The sequence below is a fragment of the Musca autumnalis genome, unplaced genomic scaffold (assembly GCF_047663935.1).
Source record: "Musca autumnalis isolate F117 unplaced genomic scaffold, ASM4766393v1 scaffold_2, whole genome shotgun sequence".
NCBI lineage: Eukaryota > Metazoa > Arthropoda > Insecta > Diptera > Muscidae > Musca > Musca autumnalis.
This window is the reverse complement of record NW_027411755.1, coordinates 101028873-101047915: the sequence shown is the minus strand read 5'-3', so window position 1 is coordinate 101047915 and position 19043 is coordinate 101028873. Positions and strand designations below refer to the sequence as shown.

At 33.0% G+C, this 19043-nt stretch overlaps 1 protein-coding gene across 1 annotated transcript in view; it reads right to left on the bottom strand.

The window, feature by feature from the left end:
• hook (hook microtubule tethering protein) overlaps positions 1–19043 on the bottom strand; it is a 500473-nt gene that overhangs the window by 300764 nt on the left and 180666 nt on the right. Inside the window, exon 3 of the mRNA XM_073968623.1 lies at positions 12477–12758. Coding sequence (XP_073824724.1) covers positions 12477–12758 — 282 coding nt within the window. The remainder of the gene's footprint in view (positions 1–12476; positions 12759–19043) is intronic.

The following is a 19043-nucleotide window of genomic DNA, read 5'->3' as shown; positions in this document are numbered from 1 at the left end:
TTCTCAAAAAGGAACTATCTATTTCCCAATAAGGTCTATCTCGCTTCCTTGTGCATGTTACATACAAATGCACAAAGACATAGTACCCCTTACTACAGAGTGGTGTAGGGTATGAATAATATTCTCTTTATTGTTATTGTTTTTTGATTTAGATTTTTATTTCATTTCTTTGATACAGATGTGTATATAAAAAAAGTTACATTAGTTCATCTTAAAGATAACAAAATAAAATATTTATATTTTGACAATAACTTTTTAAAGTTGTCTGTCTAAACCGTTATTTGGCATCTGTTAATACATTTAGTTTATAATTACAAAATAATGTGAATTCATTTTATATTATTTTTCAGTTTAATATTATAATTCTTCTGGAATTATATGTTTTCTATAATTCAGAGCAAATTTAAAATACTTATACATGTTCTCCCATACATTTTCTGTATCTCCATTTAAAACTTTTATTATATCATTTTCTTCGAGACATGTACTTCCAAAGTATCGTATTCTTAAATCTCTAAACAATGGGCATTTGGCTATGAAATGTTGACATTTTCCAATTTACCCTGTGTTACATAATGTGCATTGTCGGATTTCATCATTACTGAAGGCGTTTCCATTCAATGGCAATACGTCTCCTCTCGTTCTCATTATAGTACAATTTTTTTCTAGATTCCAAATATTTTCCATATATTCTATACCAACCTCTGGATTTAGATAGCGGTAGAATCTTGTTTCGCTATTGCTAGCCCTTTCTATTTTTTCTTTGTTTTCTAAGCTGGTTAAAAATTGTATTAGTTTTTAGTGCCCACTCAACTGAGGTTATGTATATATTTGAAAATGTTTCATTATTTTGTTCGGCCAAAATTGTCAATGCCCAATATATTCTCTTCTCCTAAGTTTTCAATGCTAGTATCTGTGGTAGACGCTGAGTTCTGTATTTATATACGAGGGCAGTTCGGAAACTTCTTAGCCTAGCACAAAAAGCGCGGTATAAACAGAAAAAAGTTAAGTGTTTTGGAAACTTCAATGGAAAAATTAGAAATGCGTGCTGTCATTAAATATTTACATAAAAAAGGTTTATCGGGACAAGAAATTCATAATGATATGGTGAATGTGTTAGGTGAAAGTGCTCCTTTATATGCAACAGTAAAAAAATGGGTTGCTGAATATAAACGTGGTCGTACAAGCATTGAAGATGAACCACGTAGTGGACGTCCAAAAACAGCAACAACAACAGAAATTGTAGCCAAAGTACATGATATGGTATTAAATGATCGACGAATTAAAGTGCGAGAAATTGCTAATATCATGGGCATCTCAAATGATCGAGTGCATTTAATTTTGCATGAAGAACTACAGATGAAAAAGCTTTCTGCAAGATGGGTGACGCATTTGTTAACAGTCGATCAAAAACGCATAAGAATAAACATTTCTCAAGCTTGTTAGGATCGTTTTAAGCGAAATAAAATGGATCTTAAGCGTCGTTTCATAACTGTTGATGAGACATGGATCCACCACTATACTCCAGAGACAAAAGAACAATCCAAACAATGGACTGAAGCTGGAGGAAGTGCCCCAAAGAAGGCAAAAACAATTCAATCGGCTGGTAAGGTTATGGCAACGGTTTTTTGGGACTTCAAAGGTATTTTATTGATTGACTATCTGCAAAAGCATGACAGAACTCCCAGGTAGTGGTATCACACCAGCTGATCGAATATGAAAAGTCAAATCCCTTTATAAAAAAAATATTTTTGTTGTAATTTCCCCAACATCATAAAGAAAGTTTTGACATAACATATTCAAAAATTTACGATGCCACTACCTGGGTAATTGTGCCATGCTGCAAAAGGGTAAAACAATAAATTCAGAGTACAATTGCAACCTTTTGGATCAATTAAATGTACAAATTCGAGAAAAACGTCCTGGCTTACAACACAAAAAAATTATTTTTCATCAAGACAACGCACCAGCGCACAAGAGTGTTTTAACAATGGCTAAAATCAACGAATTAAAGTACGAGTTGCTTGACCACCCACCTTATTCTCCTGATTTAGCTCCCAGTGACTTTTACTTGTTCCCAAATCTAAAAAAATTCCTTGCTGGCAAGCGTTTTACCTCAAATGAAGATGCAATTACAGTTGTAAACCACTATTTTGAAGACCTTGAGAAAAACTATTTTAATCAAGGGATAGAATTGCTAGAAAAGCGTTGGAGTAAGTGTATTGAAGTTTCAGGAGATTATATTGAAAAATAAACATATTTTTGAAAAACTAACTATTCACTTTCATTGATAGGCTAAGAAGTTTCCGAACCGCCCTCGTATGACATTTTAATTATAATCTGCATGAAGCATCAATGTGTAAAAGTGGTTGTCTGGTAAGTATGTTTCCAATGATAGTATATAATGTCTGGTTGTCTTAGTACTCTTTTTACGAAATACCTCTGCAGTTTATCCACTTCTTCAAACCATCCGAAACCACAAAATTGTGCGGCATAAGACTGAGTTGATCTGCATACACTTAGAAAGATTTTCCATTTGGCTATTAGCGATATTTCCGGTTTAATTAAGATTCCATTCTAAGTTGCATTAATACAGGTTTTTGATTTACTATTTCTATTGTAAACATGTTAAAATGACACCCAAATAAACAAAATTCATTTACTTTTTCAATTTCCTGATTCTGATATCGCCATCTATCATTGTTAGATAATCGCCTCCATTACGGAACACCATAATTTTAGATTGCGAAAGGTTTACTGCCCTGTGCCATTGTTTGCAATAAAATTCCAATTTTTTATCATATTTTGTAGTACATTTCTATCATCCGCTAATAAGACAATGTCATCAGCATACAGTAACACACGAATATTCATCGTATCGATCATTAGACCGCCTTCCAACCAATCGTGAATATCATTTATATATAATGTAAACAACAGAGGTGATAGCAAACATCCTTGACGAACTCCTGTATAAGTGTTGAAAGGTTCTGATAATGAATTTCCTGTCCACACAACTGACTTCGTACTCTTGCATATGTTTTCGATTAGATTAATAATTTTTGTAGATATACCCAAATTGTGTAACTTATATATCAGTAGCTTTCTGGAAATCATGTCAAAGGCAGCGGTGAAATCTACAAAGAATGCAGCATATTTTGTAGTGCATTTCTATCATCCGCTAATAAGACAATGTCATCAGCATACAGTAACACACGAATATTCATCGTATCGATCATTAGACCGCCTTCCAACCAATCGTGAATATCATTTATATATAATGTAAACAACAGAGGTGATAGCAAACATCCTTGTTGAACTCCTGTATAAGTGTTGAAAGGTTCTGATCATGAATTTCCTGTCCACACAACTGACTTCGTACTCTTGCATATGTTTTCGATTAGATTAATAACACTGGTCAACAGGACTTTTGTTTCAACCGAAGTTGCAGTTGTTTCTAGATGAAACCGGCGAGTTATTTTCAAATCCGGCCCCGGTTTTTCTCCATCAGCTCTTGTTTTTGAGATATAGCTCAAAATCGGTTTTTACGAGTTTAACCCAGACTTTCGTTATTTTCGGATACAAACAAATATTTTTTTGTGGGTTTTTCCACATTATTATATTAAGGAGATGTTGTACGCTCGATACAAATCGTTTTTGACATAGTTATGGTGAGTATATATCAAAAAAATATAGAAAATATACGACGGACCTTGTAAAAATTGCATCATTTGAGTACTTTAAGCTGTAATTACGTCATCGGGGGAAGTCATAGGATCTTCATATGGTACCCCGGATATGCTTAGGGTGTCTACTATATAATCCAGTATTCAAATGTATAATATAAAGTTCATAGCCCCCATGATTCGGCCATAACCTAAAAATCGCCATGAAGACTGCTAAAGGGAAATCATTTGCCAGTGATATCATTACCACATAAGCCATTTACTTTTCAATGGCAGTCTTCATGATGATTTTTAAGTTATGGCCGAATCATGGGCGCTATGAACTTTATATTATATATTTGAATACTGGACTATATAGTAGACACCCTAAGCATATCCGCATTGCCATATGAAGATCCTATGACTTCCCCCGATGACGTAATTACAGCTTAAAGTACTCAAAATAAGCAATTTTTACAAGGTCCGTCGTATATTTTCTATATTTTTTTGATATATACTCACCATAACTATTTCAAAACCGATTTGTATCGAGCGTACAACATCTCCTTAATACATTAATGTCGAAAAACCCACAAAAAAATATTTGTTTGTATCCGAAAATAACGAAAGTCTGGGTTAAACTCGTAAAAACCGATTTTGAGCTATATCTCAAAAACAAGAGCTGATGGGGAAAAACCGGGACCGGATTTGAAAATAACTCGCCGATTTCATCTAGAAACAACTGCAACTTCGTCTGAAACATTCAACTTTTTCAATTTTGTTGAGCAGTGTAATTTTTGTAGATATACCCAAATTGTGTAACTTATATATCAGTAGTGTAAACCATACAATATGAATGAAAACAACGAAACATGGCCCTCAATCTCCGGTAATAAGAGGGTGCTAAGAATCCCCGGAGGTAAAAGAAAACAAAAACTCAACGTAGGAACATGGAATGTCCGCAGCCTATATGAATCAGGAAAACTAGCCAATGCAATTTCGGAAATGAACAGACTAAATATTGACATTCTTGGGATTAGTGAAACCTGGTGGCCAGATAATGGTGAATTCTGCTCCCAAACCACAAAAATATTTTACTCCGGAAATAACAACAAGAATCATAGAAATGGAGTAGGTGTAATAGTAAAAAATAGCATAACGAAGTTTATACGTGGTTTTGTCCCGAAATCTGACAGAACAATGCTATTAAAAATAGAAGCCAAGCCAATAAACATCAATATCATTCAAGTATATGCACCCACAGCAGATAAAAGTAATGAAGATATAGAAACCTTCTATGCAGAAATTGAGGACTTAATGAAAATGACAAAACACCATGAACTTACGTTAATACAGGGCGATTTCAATGCCAAAGTGGGTAATGATTTAGTATGTGGTGTTACTGGACAATACGGACTGGGTGAAAGGAACGATAGAGGTGACCGGCTAATTAATTTCTGCCAAGAATATAACATGCTGATAACAAACACAATGTTTTGCCTACCTAAAAGAAGGCTTTATACCTGGAAATCCCCCAGGACAGAGAGGGAAATATAGTCAGAAATCAAATAGATTATATTCTTATAAACAAGAGGTACGGCACAGCCATTACAAAAACGTCAACCTATCCAGGGGCAGATGTACCATCAGACCACAACCTCCTAATGACGAGCATATGTACCAAAATTAAAACAGCAAAGAAAAGAGCACAACGAAAGAAATTAAATATTGAAAAACTGAAGGATGAAAATATTAAGACAAATATAAAAGAGCGCGTCAATTCGGAGCTAAGTAAGATCAACACAGAGGATGTTGAAAATATGTGGAAGTCCATTAAGGTAACTTTAATATCTATAACAGACAATGGTCTAGGATGCTGCAATCGACCACAAAAACAGAAAGAATGGATGTCAGACGAAATACTGCAACTAAAAAATGAACGTCGTAAATATAAAAATATAAATTATGAAAGGTACTGGGAATTAAACAAAGAAATACGAATATCAGTACGCGCTGCAAAAAACAACCATCTTATAAACCAATGCAAGGAGATAGAAAGACTACAAAATCTACATGACGACTTCAATCTCCATAAAAAATTAAAAGAAGCATCGGGAGTTTACCGGAAAACAAATTCAAAAATCTTATATAACAGCAATAATGAAGTTGTGTTTAGCACTGAAGAGAAGAAGCTAATATGGATTGAATATATAAAACAGCTATTCACAGACGACAACAGATCCACTTACGAATCCATTTCCCCACCACTCACAGGAACCTCAATTACAAAGCAAGAAGTGGAGTCTGCAATAACGTCCTTAAAAGACAGAAAAGCTTGCGGTCCAGATGAAATTCCTTCGGAAATTCTGAAGTTAATAGACGACGACAACATGGACATTCTAACAGTACTGTTCAACCGAATTTACGATACGGGCCAATATCCTCGAGACTGGCTAAAATCAACATTCATAACTATCCCCAAGAAAAGTCATCCAAAATATTGCAGTGATTACAGACTAATAAGTCTAATGAGTCACGCGTTAAAAATATTCCTCAGAATAATTCACTCACGAATTTATAAGAAATGTGAAAGCGTCATGGGCATAACGCAATTTGGCTTCAAACAATGCATGGGAACACGTGAAGCACTTTTCTCTGTACAGACACTAGTTCAAAAATGCCGAAACGCAAAAAAGGATGTTTTCTTATGCTTTGTTGATTACGAGAAAGCCTTTGATACAGTGCAGCATGATAAACTGATGGAAATTCTTGCATCCATTGATATAGACCAAAAAGAGATCCAATGTATAAAAAGCTTGTACTGGCACCAATCAGCACAAATAGAAATAAGCGGAGAACTGACGGAAACCATCATTATATCTAAAGGTGTCAGGCAAGGATGTATTCTTTCCCCTTTACTCTTTAACATCTACTCTGAAAAAATATTTCAAGAGGCTTTTAGCAACGTTCGAAAAGGTATATATTTAAACGGAATGTTCCTTAATAATATAAGATATGCGGATGACACAACAATACTGTCTGATAGCATGCTTGGACTGAAATATCTAATGCATCAACTATCCACATACAGCCAATCTTACGGGCTAAAAATTAATATGCGAAAAACGAAATACATGATAATCAGCAAAAACAACAGTTACAATGATATCACGCTGCAAGTACAAGACGCCTGCATCGAAAGAGTAAAGAGCTTTAAATATCTTGTATTTAATATCAACGAAGAATGGGATTGCTCAGGAGAAATTAGAAGTCGCATAGAAATGGCAAGAGACGCTTTTTATAAATACAAAAAAATTTTGTCAAGTCATGATATTAATCTCACAACAAAGCGACGATTTATAAAAACGTATGTTTGGTCAGTTCTGCTATATGCCGTTGAGACATGGACTTTAAAATCAGCAGACATAAAAAGATTGGAGGCATTCGAAATCTGGATATATAGGCGTGTACTGAGAATATCATGGACTGATTTCATACCAAATGCCGAAATCCTGAAAAAAATGCACTGCGAGAGGGAGTTGATCGATTTGATAAAGAGAAGGAAGACAGCATACCTAGCACATATTATGAGAAACCCCAAATACAAATTGCTACAAAATATACTACGGACAACTATTGCTGGCAGACCGGAAAGAGGAAGAAAAGAAACTATATGGCTAGACAATATCCAATCATGGACTGGAATTCGGGATTCTGTAAGACTTCTAAGTGATGCTAAAGACAGGAATGCTTTTTCAGAGATCCTGAAAAACATATAAAATTATAATATCTTAAGCACATAATTAATTTTTGCAATATTGTTTTGGTCGTCTATAATTCGAAAACCGAATTGGCAAATAAAGAAGAAGATATATCAGTAGCTTCCTGGAAATCATGTCAAAGGCAGCGGTAAAATCTACAAAGAATGCAACACCTTTTTCTTTCGATGAAGTTTGAGATGAACAATAGATGCCAAATTGAATATATTATCCACTGTCGAGTGTAATGGTCTGAAGCCAGCTTGAAATTCGTTCAAAATGTTGTTTTTCTCTACCCAAACTTGTATACGCTTGTTTAGAATTCCCATGAGTATTTTTGCGAATTCAATTTTTTGTGGACTGGAAATATAACAGATTCATCTAGGATAATATCTATCTGCCCTGTGTTAAAAATTGTATTGTACTGTCTTGCCAATTCTAACAAAAATTCATGTGATGCATTTTTCAAGAACTCATAGGGCACTCTGTCGATTCCTGGGGCCTAATTTCCTTTTGTGCTTAATATGTCGATTATTTCACATACATCTATATCGCGATCTAGCTCAAGATCAGTACGATAGCATATTGCATATAGGATATCTTCTGCGAACTGTGGCTGATTTAGTAACCTGTCAAAAAATTTTCTAAACTCTTCAGCTGTTATATTTTGTCCAATATGAAAATGTTGGCCTCTCAACTGATTCGCAATTTTCCTCCATTGTTTACTATCAGAAGTTCTGGAGAGTTTTGCTTCAAGTTCCCTTATATATTCCTTCTTTTCTTCCTTACATGTTCTTTTATATGATTTTATAGTTGCTATGTAGTTATTTTTATCATCTTTCATATCTGTCTTTCGGAATGACTTGTTTCGAGCTTTTTCGCATTTACTATTAAACCGCGCTGACTTAATTGCTCTCGACTCCTTATTTTGCTTCCATGTTACTGCCGACTTGTGAACAATGTTGGACAAATCTTTTAACCCGTTTAATTCCGCATTGAGTTTTGCCGCTTGTAGGTTTTCATTCAATTTTTGTATATATTTTCCATACTGTTGTTTCCACTGCAATTTTGGTAGCAAATTTAAGCTTTTTGTGTTCTCTGTCGAATGTTGTGCTTCAATTTCTATTCTCAGGGGTGAGTGGTCGGACCATATTTTCTCTTTAACTCTTCCTTCATATTTTCAAAATTCGCCAACCAATTTTCTCATCTTATGTATACAGGAACGAAAATAATACAATTTTATCCATCCTTCGTTCTACATTTAGATCTCTCGATGTATATCAGAACCTTTTACATTGCCTGTTTTACCAAGAATGATTTCTGTATCCCCTTTACCATGTCTTTGATACAATGATCTAACTGATTTGATTCTTGCATCCATATTAACTTTTAGAACATCCTGACATAACTTATTTTTTTCATATATGTTAGTATGTTGAATGCCCTTATTATTAAGTTCTTCCCTTTAAGACCACTCTCCAAATCAGTTGGTCGTTTCTTTGTCATGGCGTTTTCCTTTTTGAGAATCTCCATCTCGTGTGCCAAACCATCTTTCACTGCATTTAACTGTGAGACTTCTTTAGTCAACGTTGTAATTCGACCTAAGATTTTTTTCGTTGCATTCCTTTATAATAGCCTTCATATTGGCAACACTTATATCCGATACCTTCATTCGTTGCTAATTTTATACCCTAGACAGACGGCAGCGTTAATTTGCATTAATAACTGTATTTAATTTTGGCCTGACAGACGACAGTTTCTGCATTTACGAAACAGCTAATTGCTGTTTTGTTCTTGTTTGCAATGTATTTTTTGTTTTCCTTGTGTCTCAGAGCATGAATATGCTCTCTCCTCCATATGAATATGGGCTCTCTTCTAGGGCATTGCCATATTGAAATACCTAAATGCCTTTTAAATGCAGCTCGATTTTGTGCATTAAGAATGTGGATAATGCACGAATTAATTTGAATTAAGGCAGTTAATGCAAATTAACGCTGCCGTCTGTCTAGGGTATTAAACTGTTTTGATTTGTTTGCTGCTTCTCCATCTGGAGATAAATTATTTGCTTTCCGCTTTCCCAGCTTGTTTAAAATAACAAATTCTTTGAGCCACTGTAAAATTTTAAGTTAACGGCCAAACTTCACTATTGTGAATTAAAAATGTTAGTATGGGCCTTTTCTCAAAATGACACTTGTGACAGCAATCAGCTGTCTTTTGTTATTTTCTTTGTTTGTTTATCTATATCGACAACCGGTTAAGATACAAATATTTTGTTGTGCAATTTTGTAAAATGTTGCTGAAGTTTTTTAATTTGATTGATTATTATTTTGCGAAACGAACAAACTATTCACTTAGACTTCACTATCTCAATGGCGGTTAATTGTTCTCAATGGGAGGTGCTATAACTTGATTCTCGACTCGGAGCTCGCAACAAATGGATGTACACGTATTAACAACAACAACAACGAACGGATATATATAAATCGACTCAGAAAGTGATCCTATGTATTTCCCAAAAAGGAACTATCTATTTCCCAAAAAGGTCTATCTTGCTTCCTTGTGCATGTTAAATACAAATGCACAAAGACATAGTACCCCTTACTACAGAGTGGTGTAGGGTATGAATAATGTTCTCTTTATTGTTATTGTTTTTTGATTTAGATTTTTATTTAATTTCTTTGATACAGATGTGTATATAAAAAAGTTACATTAGTTCATCTTAAAGATAACAAAATAAAATATTTATATTTTGACAATAATTTTTTAAAGTTGTCTGTCTAAACCGTTATTTAGCATCTGTTAATACATTTAGTTTATAATTACAAAATAATGTGAATTCATTTTATATTATTTTTCAGTTTAATATTATAATTCTTCTGGAATTATATGTTTTCTATAATTCAGAGCAAATTTAAAATACTTATACATGTTCTCCCATACATTTTCTGTATCTCCATTTAAAACCTTTATTATATCATTTTCTTCGAGAAATGTACTTCCAAAGTATCGTATTCTTAAATCTCTAAACAATGGGCATTTGGCTATGAAATGTTGACACTTTCCAATTAACCCTGTGTACATAATGTACATGGTCGGATTTCATCATTACTGAAGGCGTTTCCTTTCAATGACAATACGTCTCCTCTCGTTCTCATTATAATACACATTTTTTCTAGATTCCAAATATTTTCCATATATTCTATACCAAACTCTGGATTTAGATAGCGGTAGAATCTTGTTTCTCTATTGTTAGCCACTTCTTCAAACCATCCGAAACCACAAACTTGTGCGGCATAAGACTGATTTGATCTGCATACACTTAGAAAGATTTTCCATTTGGCTATTAGCGATATTTCCGGTTTAATTAAGATTCCATTCCAAGTTGCATTAATACAGGTTTTTGATTTACTATTTCTATTGTTAACATGTTAAAATGACACCTAAATAAACAAAATTCATTTACTTTTTCAATTTCCTGATTCTGATATTGCCATCTATCATTGTTAGATAATCGCCTCCATTACGGAACACCATAATTTTAGATTGTGAAAGGTTTACTACCCTGTGCCATTGTTTACAATGAAATTCCAATTTTTTTTATCATATTTTGTAGTACATTTCTATCATCCGCTAATAAGACAATGTCATCAGCATACAGTAACACACGAATATTCATCGTATCGATCATTAGACCGCCTTCCAACCAATCGTGAATATCATTTGTATATAATGTAAACAACAGAGGTGATAGCAAACATCCTTGACGAAGTCCTGTATAAGTGTTGAAAGGTTCTGATAATGAATTTCCTGTCCACACAACTGACTTCGTACTCTTGCATATGTTTTCGATTAGATTAATAATTTTTGTAGATATACCCAAATTGTGTAACTTATATATCAGTAGCTTCCTGAAAATCATGTCAAAGGCAGCGATGAAATCTACAAAGAATGCAACACCTTTTTCTTTCGATGAAGATTGAGATGAACAATAGATGCCAAATTGAATATATTATCCACTGTCGAGTATCCTGGTCTGAAGCCAGCTTGAAATTCTTCAAAATGTTGTTTTTCTCTACCCACACTTGTATTCGCTTGTTTAGAATTCCCATGAGTATTTTTGCGAATTCATTAAAGATATCCCTCTGTAATTACTTGGTTCGCTGAATGCTCCTTTTTTGTGGATTGGAAATATAACAGATTCATCTAGGATAATATCTATCTGCCCTCTGTTAAAAATTTTATTGTACTGTCTTGCCAATTCTAACAAAAATTCATGTGATGCATTTTTCAAGAACTCATAGTGCACTCTGTCGATTCCTGGGGCCTAATTTTTTTTTGTGCTTAATATGTCGATTATTTCACTACATCTATATCGCGGTCTAGCTCAAAATCAGTACGATAGCATATTGCATATACGATATCTTCTGGGATCATTAAGAACCTAATAACCTTTATTTAAGCGAAACGGAATTAAAAGATATCCATTTAAAAAAAATGTGAACTGTCAGAGTCAAAATTTCGATTTTAACTAAAAAATGGATAGTTTTTTCGCCATAAATGCGTCAAAATTGATTTTAAGAAAGTCTCTCGCTTAAGTACATGCTTTTTATTTGTATACTAATTCCAAAAAAACATATGAAGATCGGATCATCCGTTTCCGAGCTACAGTGGCACCGCATTCAATACATACAAATCTCAATGAATTTTCTCATTCTAACGCTCAGCTAATTTTTGTCCGATCGACTCTATTCTACCTGCATTCTAAAATGAGTCTATAAAAAATGTTTCGATTTTGTAAAATTTGTAAGTGGCCATACCCCTTAAATACTTACGGATTTTTTAAAGGCATAGAGAATTCCTAAAATGATGGACACCTGTGGCTGAATTCTAGTTTTATATAACTTTGAAATGAAAAATATTTTCTTTATAATATTTTTCATTTGACATTTATTTCCTTTATAGAATTACTCATTTCACATTTTCATAGAAACAGAACTGCATACGACGGTGGTTACGAAAGCCAATTATTATACGCATTTTTTTGAATACTTACGTTTAACTCCTCTATACGTTGTTGTAATATCTGTATTTCCGATTCTTGGTGTAGCGATTTTATTCTAAGATCTTCACGAGTGGTTTCAGATTGCAACAATTCCTCCTTCATTTGGTCTAACTGTTTTCGCATATCATGATATCGTGTTGACCCTGAGTTCACTGGTCCCAATGAAACACCATCATCTCCGATTACAGGTGCTAATTCCAATTTCTTTATGTCAGTTTGCAATTTTAATATCTCGGATCGAAAATTAATGTTCTCTTCAGTTAAGATGGTTATCTGAAAATGTGTAAATACATTTATATTTCATAATATGAATATTTTGGGCGATACAAAGTTTATAGATAATGTTTTGCATAGCAACTATGGAAAGAAAATGAGAGAAAAATAAAACACAAAGTGAAGGTTATTTTTAAACAGCAGTGGACTGTATTTTTGTTTATTGAACATCCGAGGAACGGTATTACTTTTGTACTAAGGTTTTATCTATGTAGTTTGGTCAGGTTTTTAGGCAAAAAGTCGATTTTTGCACTTTTAATAACGCGGGTTTTCTAATTTGATTCGAAGAAAGAACATATCAAATTCTATGGATGTGTAATTTGTGTTCAGAAAATATTCAAAACTCGCGGTATAATTCGAAGTTAATATCAAAATTTCGAAGACAAAATAAAAAATTTTTAAAACGATTAAAACTCAGAGCAGAATCTAAACGCAATTTGTAAGAGTTTGGTAATAGTCAAATATATACCCAGCAAAATGTTTGTAGCCAAAGAAGTAGTTGAATCATGAGTGCAAGTGATTCCGGACTACATCTTTTTACGTGAAAGAAGTCATGATTTTTACAAGGGCATGGTGCAGTGAAGATACTGTCTAATTTGCTTCTTAAGTACACATTTTGCATTAGTTCTTTGTAGTGAATAAATATACATTCCATGGAAAGTATTTTGAATTGATTTTTCGATTCATTTAAAAATTGATTCGCAAGCACGCATTTTGAGGTTATGGGAGAAGTTAGCATCTATTAAGCGAGGATTTTCACTGATTTGAGACGTCAGTAGTGCAGTTCTCTAACTCATTTCTTGAGTTACCGACAAATGTCGGTAAAATTAAAACGCAAAATTATGAATGAAAAGTTGAAATAAAAGTTGACAACACTGCTGCTGTCGGTAGAACTTTACGACTACTTTTTTTGGTCGCTAACTTACCGATAAATTTCGTTAGTTACCGAATTTATAAGCATTTTAATTTTACCGATTTTTGTCGGTAACTCAAAAAATGTCTTAGAGAATCGCACATTTGGAAAAACATTTAAAAGAGTTGTGGTAACTTCTAATTAATATTTATGGCCTCTTTCTCCAGTTTCGTTTATATTACTACCAAACTCATGTTTTTGTAGAACATTCTTGTTTGAAAAAACAGTAGTTTGATAATAGTTCAATAGTATTAATGAAATTGAAATATAATGAATATAAAACAATGGAATATTTCAAATAAATCATTTTAAAAAGCGACTGAGCGCAGTTAGCTTTTATTACTCGAAAATACCCAAAAACATCTTAAAACGCTTCTTGCATAGAGTCATGATTGCATCCTAGCTGCACCATGCCCTTGTAAAAATCATGACTTCATTCACCTAAAAAGACATAGTCACTTGCACTCATGATTCAACTACTTTTTTGGCTACAAACAAATATGCAGTCTGACATTTCTTGTGTATGATTATCTGTTTGGATACAAACATTTTACTGAATAATTAAAATACCATAAAATAAATTGTTTCTTGTGTTGTTAAGAATTTTATTTGCAAAAAGTTATTATAAATGTAAGCATAGCTAAAACGTGAAATTTTATGAAATGGATTCAAATCGGAGATTGTCAAAATGTGAAGAACGGAAAGTATTTTTCATGACTCTGCGTGGACTGCTTCTAAAAAAGCTATTCTATCACTACTTCACATAAAACAACTTCAAATAAATTTTGCTGGGTAGATATGATATTCAGTGGAATGGTGGCGGCATGTACTTTTTGTTTTAAGAAATAATTTTCTTCAAAATATTTGTTACAGCAGCAAAAATTGTCATATAGGATAAAACTTAAGATTTTGTGTTTTTACAAAATTATAGTTTTATATTATAGACTTTTACAAAATTTTCCAACTTTGTCTGAAATTCTGCAACCGGGAATATCTGCAGCAAAGGGTTCTGAATCAAGTTATATCACCTTAACCTTGGAACAAAAACTATTTTTTTTTTAATTTTTTGTTTGGTGAAGGAAATATTAAGCACAAAAAAGCATCCGATTTGAACTAAAAATACATTTTCTTTAAAGAAATATTCACCATGTGTTATAAAAATGTACAGACGTGCTGTGGTCAACATTTTTCTTAATTATAGCCATAATACGTTCTAACTAGGGGTGATGATTGCGTTATTTATTTGGCCCTCTTAAAAAATAATATTTATAAAGATCTCTTCGTGAACTAATATTCTAAACATGTCAATGTTTATAAAAATCTTTTGGCGGATCAGTATTCTAGTTCATTATAACCGTTTTTCGTTTTAACCGCGTTTATTAAGTTGGAACGAATAAAATAGATAAAATGAGAATAGGGGTAGGAAAAAGAAAATTTGTTCGTTATATCAGGCGTTCGTTATAAACGTGTTCATCTGTAAAATTCTTACTTTTAAATATCATATGTTAAAATATTTGAAACAGTACTTAAATTCGTCGCTATCCGCTTGTGCTTTAAAGCAGGCTTGTAAATTCTTACAAATTGTAAAAACTTCTGCTTGCGGGGTAACAATTTTCGTTTTAAGAAGTTGAATGTATGTACAAATATTAAGAAAAATTCTATGGAAGCATAAAACTTTGTTTGTTTCTTATAACAGATGTTCGCTATATCCGAATTTTACTGTGTAATTCTTTGTTTTATCTTACTTTTGCATATAAAGCATTAAAAATGTATAAAAAACACATAAGTCCACCGCTATTAATTTTTGCCTCAAATACAGGCCAAATTACCTATAGTGTTATGGGACAAAATTAAATATTAGAAAGGAATAAAATCCTGGATGAAAATTCTTTATTCCGCCGGCCTTGCAGCATCCAGCTATGTTGCAAAATTAAATGTTAATTATTTATAAAAGTGTTTCACATGTGCATGTCTGGAGGCGATCCCATCATGTAAAGAGTGCAAAAAGTGATTGAACACTACTTCTAACAGGGTGCTTCGGCTTGTTCGTTTTACATATATATAGGCCGATGTTTCGCGACTCTAAAACGTCCTTCAATGCTATATTTTTCAATAATACGACAAAGTAGTGAGGTCAGATAGAATCCTCGAAACAGGGTCTATTTATGCTTAACTCTGTGGGTAGGAACCTTGAATATGTTACATTAAAGCACTTATTTATGTTAACCTTTAAATTATAAATTTAAATTATTATTATTAAATTATAGATGAGTGAATGCCCAGTAAAAGCAATTTTCTCAATAAAAGGCTATGAGATATTTTGTCGAAGGCCGTGTTGCTGAGGAATAACAAGTGATTTACTGTGGAAATATAGAATATCGTAAATCGCATGCTCAAAAATCTTTGTTGTTAATTTTGAAATTGATCTATAGTTTGCAACATCGTTACGTTTCCCTGATTTATATATAGGACTTCTATAAGAAACTTTCCACTTATTTGCAAAAACACCTTCTATCAGAGATTTATTAAATATGATTAGAATAGGTCTGATTAATGATGAATGGACACAGACCATCAGCATCAGCCTTCATAGAATTTTTTAATTTATTTAAAGCATCAAAAACATTCATTCTCATTCGGAGTTATCTGGCCCAAGTTGATGTTGCTTAACATATTATCGTTATAATTAGTGCTCAAAATAGAATCATCAAAATTAGCTTTAAAAAAATTTGCGAAGAAGTTAACTATCTTTTCTACTTTATCTGAAACTAAATCACCATATTTCATTGAGGATGGAATTTCAGTGCACCGCTTTTTGGATTGTATAAAATACCAAACATTTTTTGGATTTGATTTGATATTATTTTCCATTATAATTAAATATTGTTTGTACAGAAATTTGTTTACGAAGTTAAATTATTTTAAGCAGAACTTATAGTGTTTGAAAATCTCATGCGAACCAGTTCGAACATAAGAGTTATGCAGATTATTCCTTTTATTTTTTAGAGCTTTCAATCCCTTTGTATACCAAGGCTGATTATAGGACACTGTTCTTTTTACAGGCACATACTCACAACATATATTTGATATGTTATTAAAAAAACATCATAACAAGAACTAGTATGTTTGTCAGTGAATAAATCATCCCAATTAATATTACTAAGGATGGAATTCAAAACATCAAAATCACATTTTCTAAAATCATATTCGTTAGAATTTACATTACTTGACTGCTTAATGAAATTAATAGATTCAATCTCAATCATGATAGGATTATGATGTATGTTAGAAGGAAAAAATGGGATCAAACACTCAAATATTTTACTAATAAAAACAGATTGTATAAAAACTAAATCCAATAGCTTGTTCATTTTATTAAAAAAATATTAATTTGGACTGGACCCATGTCAAAAAATGACTAGATTAATTTCATATTCTTTGTTGGCATTGAAAGGTACCATTTCACTATTTATCTCAAACCAAACAAGGTCGGATAAATTAAAATCACCCAATATACTAAAATTAGAGTTTGAGCCCAATTTTTTAAACAAATGATATATATTATTAACATGCTCAGTACATAAATCGCAAGAACTCCCAGGAGGTATGTAAGAAACGCAGACGCACAAAACGCCATCATTCATGGGCACCATCACAATAAGTTGATTCAATACATCATCAATTACAATGTCGCAACACAAATATTTATTTAAGATAATTTTTGGCTGCTACTAAGACTCCTCCCCCTCTAGTAACACCAAGTTTTTCGTAACATCTATCCTTTCTATAAACCTTGTATTGGTTTAAATCGAAATGTTCAGCATCATAGAAATCGTTATTTAAACATGTTTCAGCGATTACAACAATACCATAGGAACACGACATCGAAAATTGAAATACAATGTCAGCTTTAGAACGCATGCCAGAAATGTTATGATAAAAAATATTCAATTTTGAAGCATTTTTAGCTCTGACTCTTCAACAACTTTGGGGAAAACACAAAGGGCCGCACCTTCGTATTCCTTGGCCATAAGGATGGTTTAATTATATCTTCAAAATAACATGGAGAAACACCAACTTTGAAATTTACAAATTTTAAAGTTGTTACATCCACGTCTTTCTTCACGAGCCTCGTAACTTCAATGTGCTCTTTGGTAATATTTGAGTTTGACTCAATATACTGACTTATATGTTCGCTTGTAGTAGAAGGCTTGAAGGAAGATATGTGTACGTACTTATTTTTCGGTACAACATCTAACACATTTGATAAATTCTCGCCGACTGCAAGCACACGGTTACGACGCTTACGACGACGAACATTCGACCACTCACTATGATTTGCAGGTTCAGACACGTTCGATCTAACATGTGAAACCCCTGTTGGATACGACAACAAAGAAGTAGCGTCATCGTTAGACACAATAGTTTGCAGTTGGGATGATACAAGAACAACATCACCACGTTCCTGGGTATTGTTGTTACTTTGCATTTTTGTTACAACGGATTGGTTCGGAATTTGCTTTGTTATGTTTGTTTTCTTATTAGTCGATTGCTCAAGGCTACACTTGAGTGTATTGAACTCGTCTTTCATTCCTTTAATCTCTTCAGTTATGTTTGACAAATTGTTTTCTTTCAGCTCTCTTAGATCTTTGGAAATTGAAAAAATGAGATCAAACATTTCACGTGATGCAGGCAGGCAATCATCACAATTAAAGACTATGTTGAGGTTTTCATTTAAAAGTTCCATATGTTTTTCTTCCAATTTGGCACAGAAAAAATGCAGTTTAGCCTTGCAAATATGGCACGCAATAATGTTCGAACCAAGAGACTTAAAACACTTCGCGCACAACGTTTTAGGTGGAGGGTTCATTATGCACGTCTTAACAAAACGAATGCCAGCTGATGACTGATTTCTGCGTCATGCTCGATTTGGCATTTTAATACTACCTCATGATTATAAGGTTAAAGAACAGAAATATCGTCGGCAAACATTAGCAATTTTCCATAAAAATTTAAGTTACTGAGGTTGTTGAACTAGTCGTATGTGGCTTAGACGGATTAATGGACGCTATAACATTCATAAAGCATTCGTTCGTGTCCTTATTCCTATAACGTTCTTGTTGTTATGATGTTTATTCAACAAACGCAAAGAAAAAATGCAAAAGCGCAACACCACTAATGGTTTAATACGAATAGTACTGTAACTGTAATATGCAAAAAGTGTGATAACTAAGCCAAATAAACTGAGAAACATTGTCGTAAACAAACATCGACCTACAAAAGGTCGGTAATTCAGAGTTCTGTTAACAACTTTTGACAACAAACATAAAAGATTTTACATTATTGTAATTTAAGTATCTTTGTATTTTAAA